We start from the raw sequence: 14,208 nt of genomic DNA on the forward strand, positions 1-14,208 counted from the left end.
TGGGACTCGATCCCAGGACCCTGGGATCAAGACCTGAGCTGAAGGCAGACGCTTAACGACTGAGCCACCCAGGCGTCCCTTGCTTTTGTAAGTAACCTGAGGGAGACTCATATCTTGTCGTCGGATTGTGATCTCTGTAAGTTAACTATTTGTTTTTCCTTTAGGGCAGCCAGGAGTGCCTGAGGAATGTCACATATACCCCATGGTGGGGGGTGGGGGTGGTGTCAGCTTCTGCTTTATCCTCAGCTTGCCCTCTGTTCCCTCATCACACCAAACATCTTCATTATCCAGATCCTGAATGAGATAGCAATAGTTTTGCTAGCAAGTTCAGAAACAGAAGGATACTATGTTATCCAAATTTATTTGCTTTCTTACTTGGGGTTAGCAGGTAGCAAGAGTTCAGATAGCAAAAGATTTACATGAAAATGTATCTGAATCTATTCAGGAACACAGAGGGTGAGAATTTAGTTCAGAGAGGGAGGGGAACGTGTATTCTCTGCGTTGACTACTGCTGTCCCTCTTCCAGACCATCCTTGAGGGACCCACTATGGTGTTATCTCCTTGAGGATGCATTCCTCCTTTCAAGCTCTCATTGTAGGTTGTCTATTACTCTTGAAGGCTCAAATCACTTCTACTTTGATGTAGGGTAACTGGTACCTACAGATGAGTGAGACCTTGTCCCAACCCTTGAGGAGCACCCAGTTGGGTATCCTGAGCTAGACACCACCTGGGAGGAGGGTCCTCCAGAAACTGACAGAGACATTGAGGAATTTGTCATGGACTTTATTAAACTTTTTTTCCTTTCCCCTTACAGACCCCCACACCACCGCCCTACTGCAGCAGGAGTTTTCGGTTTTGCCTGTACATAATAGCCCTGGTCAGAGAGAAAAAGCCTGGAGGTTACAAAGAGAACTTCAGGTCCCTCCAGGTCAACCATCCCCCCCCTCCAAAAAACCCACTTCTCTCCAATCATCAGCCTTATTTGGTTCAGCCTGTGACATCACGGGTATCTGGGCAGATTTCCAGGGTTCTCAGCCAATCAGTGTTGGTACATGAATGAGGAGGAGAGAAAATTTGGGACTGGGAGTGAGGGTAAAATGTGAAAACAGAAAGAGTGGGAAAGACTGGAGGAGACTCTGAAAGACACAGACATAGGGCGAGAGACTCATGGAGAAGGGAAAGACAGAAGGAGAAGGAAATGAGGAAAAGAGAGAAGCAGGTGTGCTGAATTGAGCTGTGTCCCCCCGCCCTGCCCGCTCCCCCCAGATATATCCAAGTCGTAATCCCCAGGACCTGTGAATGTGACCTTGTTTGGAAATAGGGTCTTTGCGGATGTAATTAAGTTAAGGTAAGATGAGATCATTCGGGATTTAGGATGGACCCTACATTCAAAGACTGGTGTCCTGATAGGAGAAGGAGAGGGTGATCAGAGACATAGATGTGGAGGAAAAAGCCATCTGAAGAGGGGAGATGGGTGGGCAGAGATCGGAGGGAAGCCATGAGCCAAGGAATACCAAGGATGCCATAGAGACAGAGGGGCAAGACAAACCTTGAGCAAGAGGCTTAGGGAGAGAGAAACAAGATTCGAGACAGAAATAAAGACCTAGCGAAGAAAGGGGGGAGAGGTTCGAACATGGGGGAGGGGGAGAGAGCAGTGGGGAAGGTACTGGAGAAAGAGAGGGGAGGTGGGAGGGATTCAACCTGGGAGGCAGGGTGGGGGGGACAGCAGGATTGAGACTGGGACAGGGGAGGGGAGGAGAAAGCCCAGTGGGAGAGGCAGAGAGAGGGAGAGAGAAGGGGACACAGACCGAACAAGCTCACAGTGGGAGCAGACATTCATTGTGCTGAGTGCTGATTTAACTCACCACCAGGCGCTGGGAAAGGAGGGTGAGGGGCAGGTGGAGAAGGCAGAGACCTACAGAAAAGGGGCCGGAGGGAAGAGGAGAGGGGCTGGAGGGGGCGACAGGTAGGCAGAGAGGAGGGTGAGGTCCACGTCTCCCCTCGGCACCATAGGCTCAGTGCTTGGGGCCCAATGGAAATGTTTTCATTTTAACCACTTTGAAAAACAGAACAGAATAAATTAATATAACGACAATGGTGAAGAATAATATATAATAATGAATTCAGCTCGGATGACATCTGTCTTCATCCAGCACATGCAGGAAATACAATTTTTAATGTATTTTTCTTTATGGAGGAAGAGACCCAGAGAGGCAAAAGTGCTGAGGACCCAGGAAAGACATAAGGTGGTCCAGGGGTGAGAAGAAGAGGAGGTGAGAGAGAAGGAGAGATGGACAGACAGAGATGGGGGCTGGGAAAAGAAGAGATGGAGAGAAGGAAGGAGAGGCAGAGACAAAGTGAGTGAGGAGGAGATTCCCAAATGACACCGTGGCTGATACAGGGCAGGGACATTTTTGTGGGGCCCGGTGGGGCATTTGGGAGCCTCAGGAGAGGGCAGGGATGACTCACGAAGCCACGATGACCCCGAAGGCAAGAATAGCCAGAAAAACAGCAATGACAGCACCACCATTCTGCAGGTTCTCCCCCTCCTTCTGGTACTGCAGGGCCACGCGGGGCTGCCCGTCAACTGGTGGGGTGGGGGAGACAACCCTGACTTCCAAGTCACCACCCTTCCTTGGCCTGGCACCCACACCCACCTGCTCACCCAGCAACCTCAGCCTCTCACTCCCTCCTCCCTACCTGTCCCCCCTGTCCTCTCCTGGGGTCTGACTGCATTCATCCATTCCTCAAATTCTGTGTCCCAGGCACTGTTTTAGGTGCTCTGGATACCTCCGTGAACCCCACTGGCAAACATCTCTGCCCTTGCGGCACCGACAGGCTACCCAGCACACCCCAGTGACAGCGAAGAGCCCAGTGCTAAATACGACTCGTTGGCTAGGTGGTGGGAGGAGGACGTGGGTCGTTCGACTGCCCATGAACGTGAAATGCAAAATTCTGACAATCTCAAGACAAGACGAAAGTCAACCTGCATCTTAGCTGGGGACCCTGAAGATCCTTGGGAGTCCCATTTGGCATCTTCCAATCGTCCCCTCCCCCCGACTCTTTCATTCTGTCAGCAGAGCCTCCTGGCTCCACCTTCAGCAGGTATCCAGCGTCTGATCCACCTCCTGGGCTATCGACCTGGTCCAGGCTCCTATCAAAGCTCCTCCCCCCGGGGTTCTCCGCTTCTCCTGGCCCTACAGTTCCCCACATGGCCGCCAGAGGGCGCTCGTCAAACACCTAAGCCCTCTCCAGTGCCTCTTCCCGCAGAGCTTTCCCTAAACTCGCCTCTCATTCAGATTAAAAGCCTAAATCCTCACCACGGCCCCCCAGGCCCTGCACAATCTGGTCACCATGTGACTAGCTAGCTACTATACCCTTCTTCATTCATTTGGCTCTGGCCACACTAGCCTCCCTCTCGTTGCTCAACCATGTTGGGTCCTTGCGCTTGCTGTTCCCTCTGCCATTCACACTGTTCCTTACTCCCTCACTTCCTCTAGATCTCAAACACCACTTCTTTAAAGAGGTCCTGCAATCTGCACTCTCTAAACTAGCACCGCCCCTCCCTTACCCCCAGGCACTTTCTTTCAAACTCTTCGGTTTTGTTTTCATTAGGGCACACTTGCAATCTGGAATCAATCCATTTATTCGTTCCTGTAATTGTCTAACAGTGGTTCTCAGCTGGGGACAATTTTGCCCCCCAGGGGTCATTTGGAAAGGTCTGGAGACTAGAAATGATTGTCATGACTTTGGCTAGGGGAATACTACTGGCATTTAGTGGGGTAGAGGCTAGGAGTGCTGCTGAACCATCCTACAATATGCAGGACAGCCCTTATAACAAAGACTATCCAGCCCCAACTGTCAGTATTGCCAAGGTTGAGAAACCCTAGTTAACCCTTCACCCCATTAAAATGTGGGCAATATGAGCCATCTGTCTTCCATTCTGCTAATCCTCAGTTTGGGGGCATAATGGGGTACTCGAAATACCTGGTAGTTTAACCACCATCCTAAAGGAGCAAATGGACAAATCCTCTTTGCAACTAGTCATTGTCTTGGGGGGGGAGGGGGGAGGTGATAAGAGAAACTCTTCTAGATTTAAAAAAAAAAGTGGAAAAAACCCTACAGTTCAATTATATGAGAAGTCCTTTCATTGGGTCCTGGTTTGTACGAATCAGCTGCGAAAGCTATTTTGGGGACAATTAGGGACGTTGCAAAAGGATTTAGAATTACTTGATATTGAAGACTTGTTGCTAGGTTTTTTGGGTGTGAGAATGGCATTATGGTTACGTAGGAAATGTCCTTATTTTTAGAGGCACACACTATTTATGGGTGAAATCTCACAATGCTTGATTTCTTTTAAAATACCATGGCAATGGGGCGCCTGCCTGGCTGGCTCAGTTGGCAGAGAATGTGACTCTTGATCTTGCAGTTGTCAGTTTGGGTATAGAGAGATTACTTTAAAAAAAAAATACCATGGCAATAAATAAGTAAAGCACATGTGGAGGAATGTCCATTGTCAACATAATTTGATAGAAAGTGCTGCTTTAGAAAGTGTGATCAGGGAGTCATCTTTGAGGAGGTGAACTTGAAGACTTTACTGAAATAAAGGAGTGAGAGGAACAGTGTGAGAGAGGGAACAGCATGACTATCCAATCTTGATGGATATATGGGGGTTCACTGTACTATTCTCACTGCTATAAGGATATACACTTTAAAAATCTCTGGGGGCGCCTGGCTGGCTTGGTCAGTGATGCGTGCAACTCTTGATCTTGGGTTGTAGGTTTGAGCCCCACATTGTGTGTACAGATTATTTAAAATTTAAAAAATATTTTTAAAAAATCTCTGAATGAATGAATGAGTGAGTGAATGAATTCAGCAGATCCTTCTGGACTCCCCAGGTATGACACTGGTGAAAAAGAAAAATGTTTTTTCTAGCACCTGCCATTCTGGTATTAGAGACATTTTAAAGTTACAGAGGAGTTTTCCCATTTAACAGTAGGCGGGAAGCAAATTTCAGAATGTGGAACAACATCTGGGCCACACTGTAAGCAAGTGGTAAGTGCAGGATTCAAGGTTATATGTGGGAGATCTCAAAACCCCTATCTGCTGGGTCATGGCTGTCTTCATCTCTCACGCATCTCTGTCTTCCCCTGACCCCCAGGAGCTTACCAAAACAGTACTTTTTTTTGATACACCTGGGCCTGATCTTCTGGCAATGTAAACACTCTAAGACTTCTTCTTTTAGCAAGCCTGGAAAGGAGGGGAGGGAGAAGTACGATGAGGGCAGATATCAGAGGTCTGGCAAGGGGCAGGAAGCAGAGGGGAAAGAGAAGGGAGAGTTCCTTGGCCCTCCCGAATTTGGAGGTCCCATGTGCAGCAGAGGAAGCTGAGCAAAATGCACTGATTCACATTAAAAATAATTTTTAGGGGTGCCTGGCTGGCTCAGTCGATGGAGGGTGTGACTCTTGATCTCGGGGTTGTAAGTTTAAGCCCCACATTGGGTGTAGAGATTACTTAAAAATAAAATCTTAAAAATAAAATAAAAATTTTGAGGGCGCCTGGGTGGCTCAGTCGGTTGAGTGTCTGCCTTCGGCTCAGGTCATGATCCTGGAGTCCCAGGATTGAGTCCCGCATCGGCTCCCTGCTCAGCAAGGGGTCTGCTTCTACCTCTGTCCTTCTCCCCCAACTCGTGCTCACGCTCTCTCTCAAATAAATAAATGAAATCTTAAAAAAAAATAAAAATTTTTATATAATCATTGAAGAGTTGAATTGAGTTGCAGTTGTCCAGTTGACCAACATTTGTTTGTAGACATTTAATTAATTAAACAAATATTTTCTTAAATGTCTACAAACAGGATGCTTTCATTTCTATATTCCTGTTTTGCATCCCCCTGTACATAACAGTGTGGCGAGATGCTCACTCATCTGTCTCCGCCTCTTCCGGCCACACAAAAAGACTACATTTCCCAGGCTCCTTTGCAGTAGGTTGCAACCATGTGACCAGAGTTCTGGCCAATGGAAAGTGGGATGCGGCTGAGGGATGCGGTCAATTCCCCAGCCAGGACAAACAAGTTCCCATAGGAGTTTTCCCTATTGTCTCTCCCTTCTGAAGTTAGCTTAGAAGCCACAACATAGGTGCAGCCTATATCCCTGGGCTACCGCTTGGAAGAAAAGTTCAACTCTCGGAATGCCTGGGTAGCTCAGTCGGTTAAGCGTCTACCTTCAGCTCAGGTCATGATCCCTGCCTCTCCCTTGGCCTGCTGCTCTCCCTGCTTGTGCTCTCCCTCTCTCTGGCAAATAAATAAAATCTTTTAAAAAAGAAAAGTTCAACTCTCAAAGGAATTTGGGTAAGAGAGAAATAAATCTTTTGTTAAACCACTGAGACGTGGGGTTTATTGGTTACTGTGACCCGCTTATCCCATCCTAACATCCCCCCAAAATACTTTTTTGCAGGTTGCAACCACTTCCATAAGCCCTCAAAACTCAGATATCCCTAGATACTATAGCTTTGGGGAGGGGGAACCACCAGATAGAGTAGGTGATAGTGGGGCTTGATTTGGGGGAGATAGGGTAAAGAGGTGCGGAGGGGTAGAGAAGGGAGGGACAGAAAACAAATCCAGGACTCACGACAAATTTTGCGATGGCAGGCTGCAAGAGAAAAGAGCTGAAGTGAGTTAAGTCGGGACAGCAATTTGAGAATTTAATGGGAAGGGACCAGGGGAGGGAGAAGTGAATCTGGAAACCAGAGCAGGGAATATTGGGGAGAGGCAGAGAAGGCTGAGTCACAGGGGAGGTGAGCAAGGAGTCTGGGAGAGAAAGTGGGAGAAGGGGATGAAGTGATAATGGGGGAGGGGGGAAGGGGCTTGATGGAGAGAGATGCTGCACCTTTCAGTTCATACGATTTTAAAACTTTCTTGAGTTCCTTGATCACTCTCTCCCTGACAGCCACCAGCTCCTCCAGCAGAGGCCCATCTGAGGAGAGAGAGAAAGAGAAAGAGAGAGAGAGATCCTTGTGGGGTGGGAGGCACCCAGCAAGCCCACCCCATCTGCAGCTTCAAAGAGATGAGGAAACCCCTTTTCATTCACCAGGAGTAACCAAGACTGGGTATTACTCAGGTCCACTGGGCAAATCTGTGGCCTGGGAGGTCTTGCATCTACCTTCTGATCCACTGTGGGGCCCTAGGACAAACCACCTTCCACTGGCCTCAGTTTTCTGATCTGGTAAGTAGTAGAATGGACTTGGTCACCTCTCCTTTCCTTTCCTCTGACCTGCTCTCCTCTCCACTCTGTCTACACTCACTCCTTCATCCAGCTGATTTCATCCAGCTTCATGGCTTTGTATATTACCTAGACCTGCACTGTCCAATATGGCAGCCACCAGCCCGCATGGCTGCCGAGTACTCGAAATGGGCTAGTCTGAATCGAGGTTTGCCGTTAGTATAAAATGCATGCTGGAGTTTGAAGACATGGTATGAATAAAATAACTGTAAAAAACCTCAATAATTTTTATGTTGCTTGCATGTCAAAATGGTCATTTAGGTATTGGGCTAAATAAAATATATAAAAATTAATTTCACCTGCTTCTGTGTATCTTTTTATTTTTATTTTACTAAAAAAGATTTTACTTATTTATTTGACAGACACAGCGCGAGAGAGGGAACACAAGCAGGGGCTAGTGGGAGAGGGAGAAGCAGGCTTCCCGTGGAGCAGGGAGCCAGACGCGGGGCTCAATCCCAGGACCCTGGGATCATGACCTGAGCCGAAGGCAGACGCTTAATGACTGAGCCACCCAGGCGGCCCTTCTGTGTATCTTTTTAAACACCTGGCTACTAGAGAGTATAAAATTACATGTGACTCCTGCTTATGCCTCACATGATATTTCCATGGACAGTGTTTTTCTCTGTATACCAGTTCCCGCCACACTGATCTCCCTCGCCTAGATTGCTCACTGAAGTCCAGATGCATATAGCCAAATACCCCACTTAGGAACTCCACTTGGATGGGCACCTTATACTCAGTAAGTCCAAAGCTGAACCCTGATAGACTCCTCCAAGCCTACTCCCAACCCCTGAGTCTTCTACACCTTAGGAGATGGGAGGTGCCTGATTCTAATTGTTCAGCGCAGTCCTTGGTGCTTTGACTCCTTTTTCTCACATCCTGCATGCAGTCTGTCAACATGCATGTTATATGAACAAAACCTATCTGTCAATATCCAAGATAGGGCGCCTGGGTGGCTCAGTCAGGTAAGTGTCTGCCTTCGGCTCAGGTCATGGTCTCAGGGTCCTGGGATCAAGCCCCACATTGGGCTCCCTGCTCAGAGGGGGTTCTGCTTCTCCTTCTTCCTCTGCTCCTCCCCACCTCTCATGCTCTCTCTCAAATATATAAATAAAACCTTTACAAAAATATATCCAAATTAGATCCAGGAATACTATCTCCCTCTCACCCCATCCCCTGCTACCACCCTGGTTCCAGCCATGATCATCTCTTGCCTGGGCCACTGTGGCAGCTTCTTGCTGGTCTGCCAGGCTCCCCCATGTCCTGCCCAAATCTCTTCTCTGCAACCAGAGGGATGCTCTTAGAACCACAGTAAGCTCATCCATATCCCCCTTCTGCTCAGAGCCCTCCCATGTGACCCAGAATAGAAGCCAAAAGTCCTCACCATGGCCTGGAAGGCTCTACCGCATCTACCCATCCCAGGCCCCTGACCTCTAGGACCTCATCTTCCACATCTCTCCCTCTCTCCACTCCAGCCTCCCTGGCTTCCTTGAAGTTCTGTGAATATGTCAAACATAGGCCCATCTCAGGATTTGCACTAGCTGTTCTTCCTGCTTGCAGCCTTCTACCTCCTGGGGCTTCCTCCCCATCCTTCAGGTCTGCTCACATGCTGACTTGTCAGTGACATCCCTCTTGGCTGCCTGACTTTATACTGCAGCCCCCACCCTACTCCTAGCACCCCCTATCCCCTGGCCCCTGCGTTATTTTCTCCATAGTATTTGTTCTCATTTATATTGTGCAGTAAAGCGTTAACTCAGCAGGTCTGGCTTGTCCAAACCCTGCACATTTTGAAAAAAAGGTTTGGCTCCTCTAAGTCCTTGTAATATCCTGCCTGTGAAGAGTATGTTTCTGGGGGTGCCTGGCTGGCTTGGTTGGTAGAGCATGTGACTCAATCTCGGGGTCGTGAGTTTGAGCCCCACATTGGGCATGGAGCCTACCAAAAAAAAAAAAAAAAGTGTCTTTCTTTATTGGGGGCTTGGGCCATGTGGTAGTGGTTTGACCTCCAGAGGGGCTGGAGACCAAGCAGCTAAGTCAGCCACTTGGGTTCTCGGCACCAACATGACCGACCCCTAAATGATATAATAATAGTCGGTAAAATGATTGGCCAGAGCTCTTCAAAAATGTCAGTGTCATAAAAGACAAACAAATGCATGATCCCAGAGCAGATCAAAGATTGGAAGAAAAGTAGTGGTGGAAGTCATGACTGTGACCATTGGAGAAATTCGAGGACTGGATATTGGATAGTATGGAGTTTGCATTAAACTTCCTAGTTCCACTCATTGTGCAAGAAAATACCCTTCGTTGCTCTTGGGAGATCCCCCATTGAAGAAATTAGGGTTGAAGTATCACTAACTCTTAAAGGGTACACACACACACACACACACACACACACACACACAGAACAAACAAGGCATGTGTTAACATGTGAACAAATGGTGTATAGGGATTCACTGTACTATTCCTGCAACTTTTATAACCATTTGAATTTTTTTCAAAATACAAAAATCACCTTTTTGCAAGGTGAGAGCTTTAATTACTGCTTCCCACTAGAGCTTTAAAATTCCTGATGTTCAGGCCCAACACCTGATATTCTGATTAACTTGGCTGCTGCCTGGGCTTCTGGAATGTTTGAGAAGTTCTCCAGGGGACTCGAACGTGCAGCCTGAGTTGAGACCTGCTGCTCTAAACCTTGTCTGTTAAGGTTCAGATGGTAAATATTTTCAGCTTTGAGGGCTAGATGGTCATTGTCACAACTATTCAGTTCTGCCTTGGAGAGCAAAAGCGACTGTAGACAATATGTAAATTATTATTGTTCTAATAAAACTTTATTTACAAAAACAGGGGGCTGGCAAAAGGATTTGGCCCCCAGCTGTATTTTGCCAACCTCTGCTCTAGGCACAGAGGCCAGATCAGCATCATAATCAGGTAGCAACATAATCTTAATAGCTAACATTTATTGAGCACTTACTGTTTGCCTGGCTTTGTTCTAAATGCACATGCACAAACTCATTTACACTTCTCAGTGCCCATGAGGTGAGCGCTATTATTCCCGTTTTACAGATGAGGAAACTGAGGCACAAAGAAGTTAAACATCCACAGAGCCCTCTACTGCCCTCTGCTGGGGAACGTCATAAGGCCCTCAAATGACTAACCTCCCTGGGGCCACCCAGGGGTGGTGGTTAGGAATATAATGTCTGAGCTGTGTACTTGGGACAAGTCACCTAACTCCCCTGAGCCTCAGTCATCCGCCCTGTAAAGGGCAGATCACAGTAGTACCCACAGTGATGAACTGTCCCTCGACTTTTTTGAGTAAAACACTTAGAACCCTGCCAGACACACACTAAAGGCTATATGCATGTGTTTTGTTTTGTTTTGTCTTTAATATCAAGGGGTGGCGAGGTGGACTCATGGAAAGGGAGGACCGAGAAGGGGGCTGGGAAAAGGCTTTCCCTCTTAGCTCCTACCTCTTAGAGAATTAACCATTAAGTGGCTTGTTTGGTTCTTGATAAAGGACACCACATGTTCCAGGTGATCTATCCCTGGGGGCAAGAGGGGAGGAAATTCCAGTGGGTCCCTCAGAGAGCCAGGGAACACCCCCATCTTCTTCCAGGAATGGTCCCACCTTCCCCTCTTGGGAACGCAGTCCCCAAAGCGTCTGTCTCCCACCCAGCCTCGGGCAACCCCACGGGTCCCTCCCCCTCCCCCAGCCCCCCGCAGTGCCAGGAACCCTCCCCTCTCCAGCACGCACCCACTTTCCCCACAAACGCGTTCAGAGCGTAGTCCCGGAAGAAAGGCCCTTCCATGCCCAGCAGCACGGCCCGGGCACGCGCCTGCAGCTGCTCCGGATGGAAGCGCTCGGGGAGGAGGGCGAAGCGCAGCTGCCTCAGGGTCTCCTGCACCGAGTGGTCACACTGCAGGCAGCCCCAGCCTCCGTGGGCGCTCAGGCCCAACAGCAGCAAGAGGGCTGAGGCCAGAGGCATGGGAGGGCCTTTGTGACGTCACAGAGGGACGCTGGCCGGCCCCACCCCCCAGCTAAGGGCGGGGTCAGAGAGGCGGTGGGGGAGGCACATGTTTGCTGAGCACCTACTATGTGCCAGGCAGGGTTCTCGAAGCTAGGGAGAGAGTCTAGAAAAACAGAGGTCTCTGCCTTGTACCCCTGGGTCTTACATTCATTCAGTCAATGCATATTTATTGAGCACCTACTATGTGCCGGGTGCTGTTCTGGGAGCTAAGGCTAGAGTGGAGAGAAACAGGTGGTCCCTGTTCTTTCGGGACTTACCTTCATGAATTGAACAAATAATTTCTGAGCACCCACTATGTGCCAGGCCTTGTTCTAAGCACCCCCATACAGAGCTGAGGGAAACAGTCTGCTCACACGGAGTTTACATTCATTTGTTCAACAAATAGCAGTGGGGTACGCACTGAATAAGATGGCCGCAGTCTCTGCTCATGGGGTTCCGTCTAGCGGGGGTGGAAGGAGGTGTGTGGGGGAAGAAATGTAAAACCAGTAAACAGATCAGTAAATAAGAATGACAACCTACAGTAAGCCCTGGGGAGCAAATAAGCAATTTGAGATGCTAGAGTTTCTTGGGGTGCTGGTGCCCCAAGAGCAGTGGTTTGTCTGTTGGGTTCCCTGCTCTGGTTCAGTGCCTGGCACCTACCAGGTGCTCCATAGATACTTATGGAATTCCATGAATCCACAGGGGATTTGTGTTTTCATAGGTTACTTGTATCATGAAAATCTCCAAAGCTAGAGAAAAGTTGTGGGAATGGTAAACACTTGAAGGTGCCATGATGACACTCTTCATTCATTGGATTTTCCTCTCCATATGTGTAAGATACTATATAGAGATTAATTATATTTTAATTTCTAGGGGCACCTGGGTGGTTTAGTTGGTCAGGCATCTGACTCTTGATCTCAGCTCAGGTCTTGATCTCAGGGTCATGGGTTCAAGCCCTGCATAGGGCTCTGCGCTGAGCGTGGAGCCTGCTTTAAAAAAAAAAAAAAGCTAATTTCTATTAAAAATGGGCAAAGGGCTTGAACAGACATTTCTCCAAAGAAGATATAAGAATGGCCAATAAGTGCATGAAAAGATGCATAACGTCACTGAGCAACAGGGAAATGCAAATCAAAACCACAACGAGATACCACCTCACACTCATTAGGATGGCTACTTATCAGAAAAACAGAAAAGAACAAGTGTTGGCGAGGATGTGGAGAAATTGGAACCCTTGTGCACTGTTGGTGGGGATGTAGATGGGGATAGCTGCTATGGAAAACAGGATGGAGGTTCCTGAAAAATTAAAAAAAAAAAAAAAAGAATCACCACATGATCTAGAAATCCCGCTTCTGGGTATATACCCAAAAGAACTGAAAGCAGAACTCAGAGATATTTGTACACCCATGTTCACAGCAGCATTATTAGCAAAAGCCATACTGTGGAAGCCACCCAAGTGTCCTTCGACTAATGAATGGATAAACAAAATGTGGGATATACCCACAATGGTATACTATTCAGTCTCAAAAAAGAAGGAAATTCTGACATGTGCTACAACATGGATGAACCTTGAGGTCATTATGCTCAGTGGAATAAGCCAGTCACAGAAAGACACATATTGTGTGATTCCACTTATCGGGGGCATCTAGAGTATCTATAGTGAAACTCACACTGAGGACATTCAACGTCGGTTTGATTGGCTCAACCCTACTCAGACTTTCCTAAATGTCCCCTAAGTCCTCCACTTCAATATCACCTCCTTCGAGAAGTCCTCCCAGATTACCCCCTATAAAGCATGTCTTCCTCTGTTATTCTCTACTTTAGGGATCAGCACACTTTCTGTAAAAGACAGGTTGCAAGTATGTTAGGCTTTGTTGGCCATTGTTCTCTTGCTTAATGCAACAGGAAAGCAGCAATAAGCATTATGGAAACCAGTAGTTGTGGCTGTGTTCCAATAAAACTTTATTTATGGACACTGAAATGTAAATTTCATATAATTTTCACGTGACAGAAATATTCTTCTTTTGACTTTTTTTCAATCATTTATAAATGTAAAAACAATAATTAGCTTGGGGGCCATGATTTGCCACTAACTCATTCTCCTGTTGGTTTCTGTCATACCACCAATTACAACTGATGATATTTTTAAAAAGATTTTATTTATTTATTTGAGAGAGAGAGCCTGAGTGGAGGGAGGGGCAGAGGGAGAGAGAAGCAGACTCCACGATGAGCAGGGAGCCCAACGCAGGGCTCCATCCCAGGACCCTTGGATCATGACCTGAGCTGAAGGCAGATGCTTAACCAACTGAGCCACCCAGGCACCCCACAACTGTTAATAATTTTTTTTGTCTCTCTCCCATATCATCCAATAAACCCCTTGAGGCCAAGAATTATGTGTATTTTGTTCACCACTATGTCCCTAACCCCTTGGAAGGAACGGTATTTGATAGAGTTTTAATAAATATTTGTTGAGTGAAAGAAAAATGAAAAAAGTCAGCTTCCCTTTCTGAGCCTCAATTTTCTCCTCTGTAAAATGGGACTAATAATATACCTGCCTTATGCCAAGGGTGAAAGGGTGTAAACCAATGTTTGTGCTGTCCAGTATGTAAGCCACTGGTCACATGCAGCTGTTGAGCCCTTGAAATGTGGTGTGACTGAGAAACTGAACTTTTAATTTTACTTAATAGTAATTAATTTAAGCTAAAATTTAAAAAATGGATCCTTGGGGCGCCTGGGTGGCTCAGTCGTTAAGCGTCTGCCTTCAGCTCAGGTCATGATCCCAGGGTCCTGGGATCGAGCCCCGCATCAGGCTCCCTGCTTGGCGGGAAGCCTGCTTCTCCCTCTCCCACTCCCCCTGCTTGTATTCCCTCTCTCGCTGTCTCTCTCTCTGTCAAATAAATAAATAAAATCTTTAAAAATAAAAAAATAAAAAATG

General features: G+C 47.4%; 1 protein-coding gene across 1 annotated transcript; it reads right to left on the reverse strand.

The window, feature by feature from the left end:
- Positions 1-831: 831 nt before the first annotated feature.
- Positions 832-11,255, reverse strand: IZUMO2 (IZUMO family member 2). The gene is made up of 7 exons (XM_036068313.2): positions 11,024-11,255; positions 10,740-10,814; positions 6,886-6,972; positions 6,628-6,648; positions 5,170-5,250; positions 2,470-2,587; positions 832-874 (listed from the first exon to the last, which is right to left on the reverse strand). Exons 1-7 carry the CDS (start codon positions 11,253-11,255, stop codon positions 832-834), a joined length of 657 nt encoding a protein of 218 aa, XP_035924206.2.
- Positions 11,256-14,208: the final 2,953 nt, after the last annotated feature.

The sequence above is a fragment of the Halichoerus grypus genome, chromosome 15, assembly GCF_964656455.1.
Source record: "Halichoerus grypus chromosome 15, mHalGry1.hap1.1, whole genome shotgun sequence".
NCBI lineage: Eukaryota > Metazoa > Chordata > Mammalia > Carnivora > Phocidae > Halichoerus > Halichoerus grypus.

Excerpts from the sequence above, each read along its gene's own strand:
- IZUMO2 (XM_036068313.2), bottom strand. The coding sequence starts at position 11,255 with ATGCCTCTGGCCTCAGCCCTCTTGCTGCTGTTGGGCCTGAGCGCCCAC. Across the intron at positions 6,649-6,885 it reads AAAATCGTATGAACTGAAAG|CCTGCCATCGCAAAATTTGT; the intron begins GTGCAGCATCTC and ends TTTCTCTTGCAG. Across the intron at positions 5,251-6,627 it reads CTGCCATCGCAAAATTTGTC|GCTTGCTAAAAGAAGAAGTC; the intron begins GTGAGTCCTGGA and ends CCTCCTTTCCAG.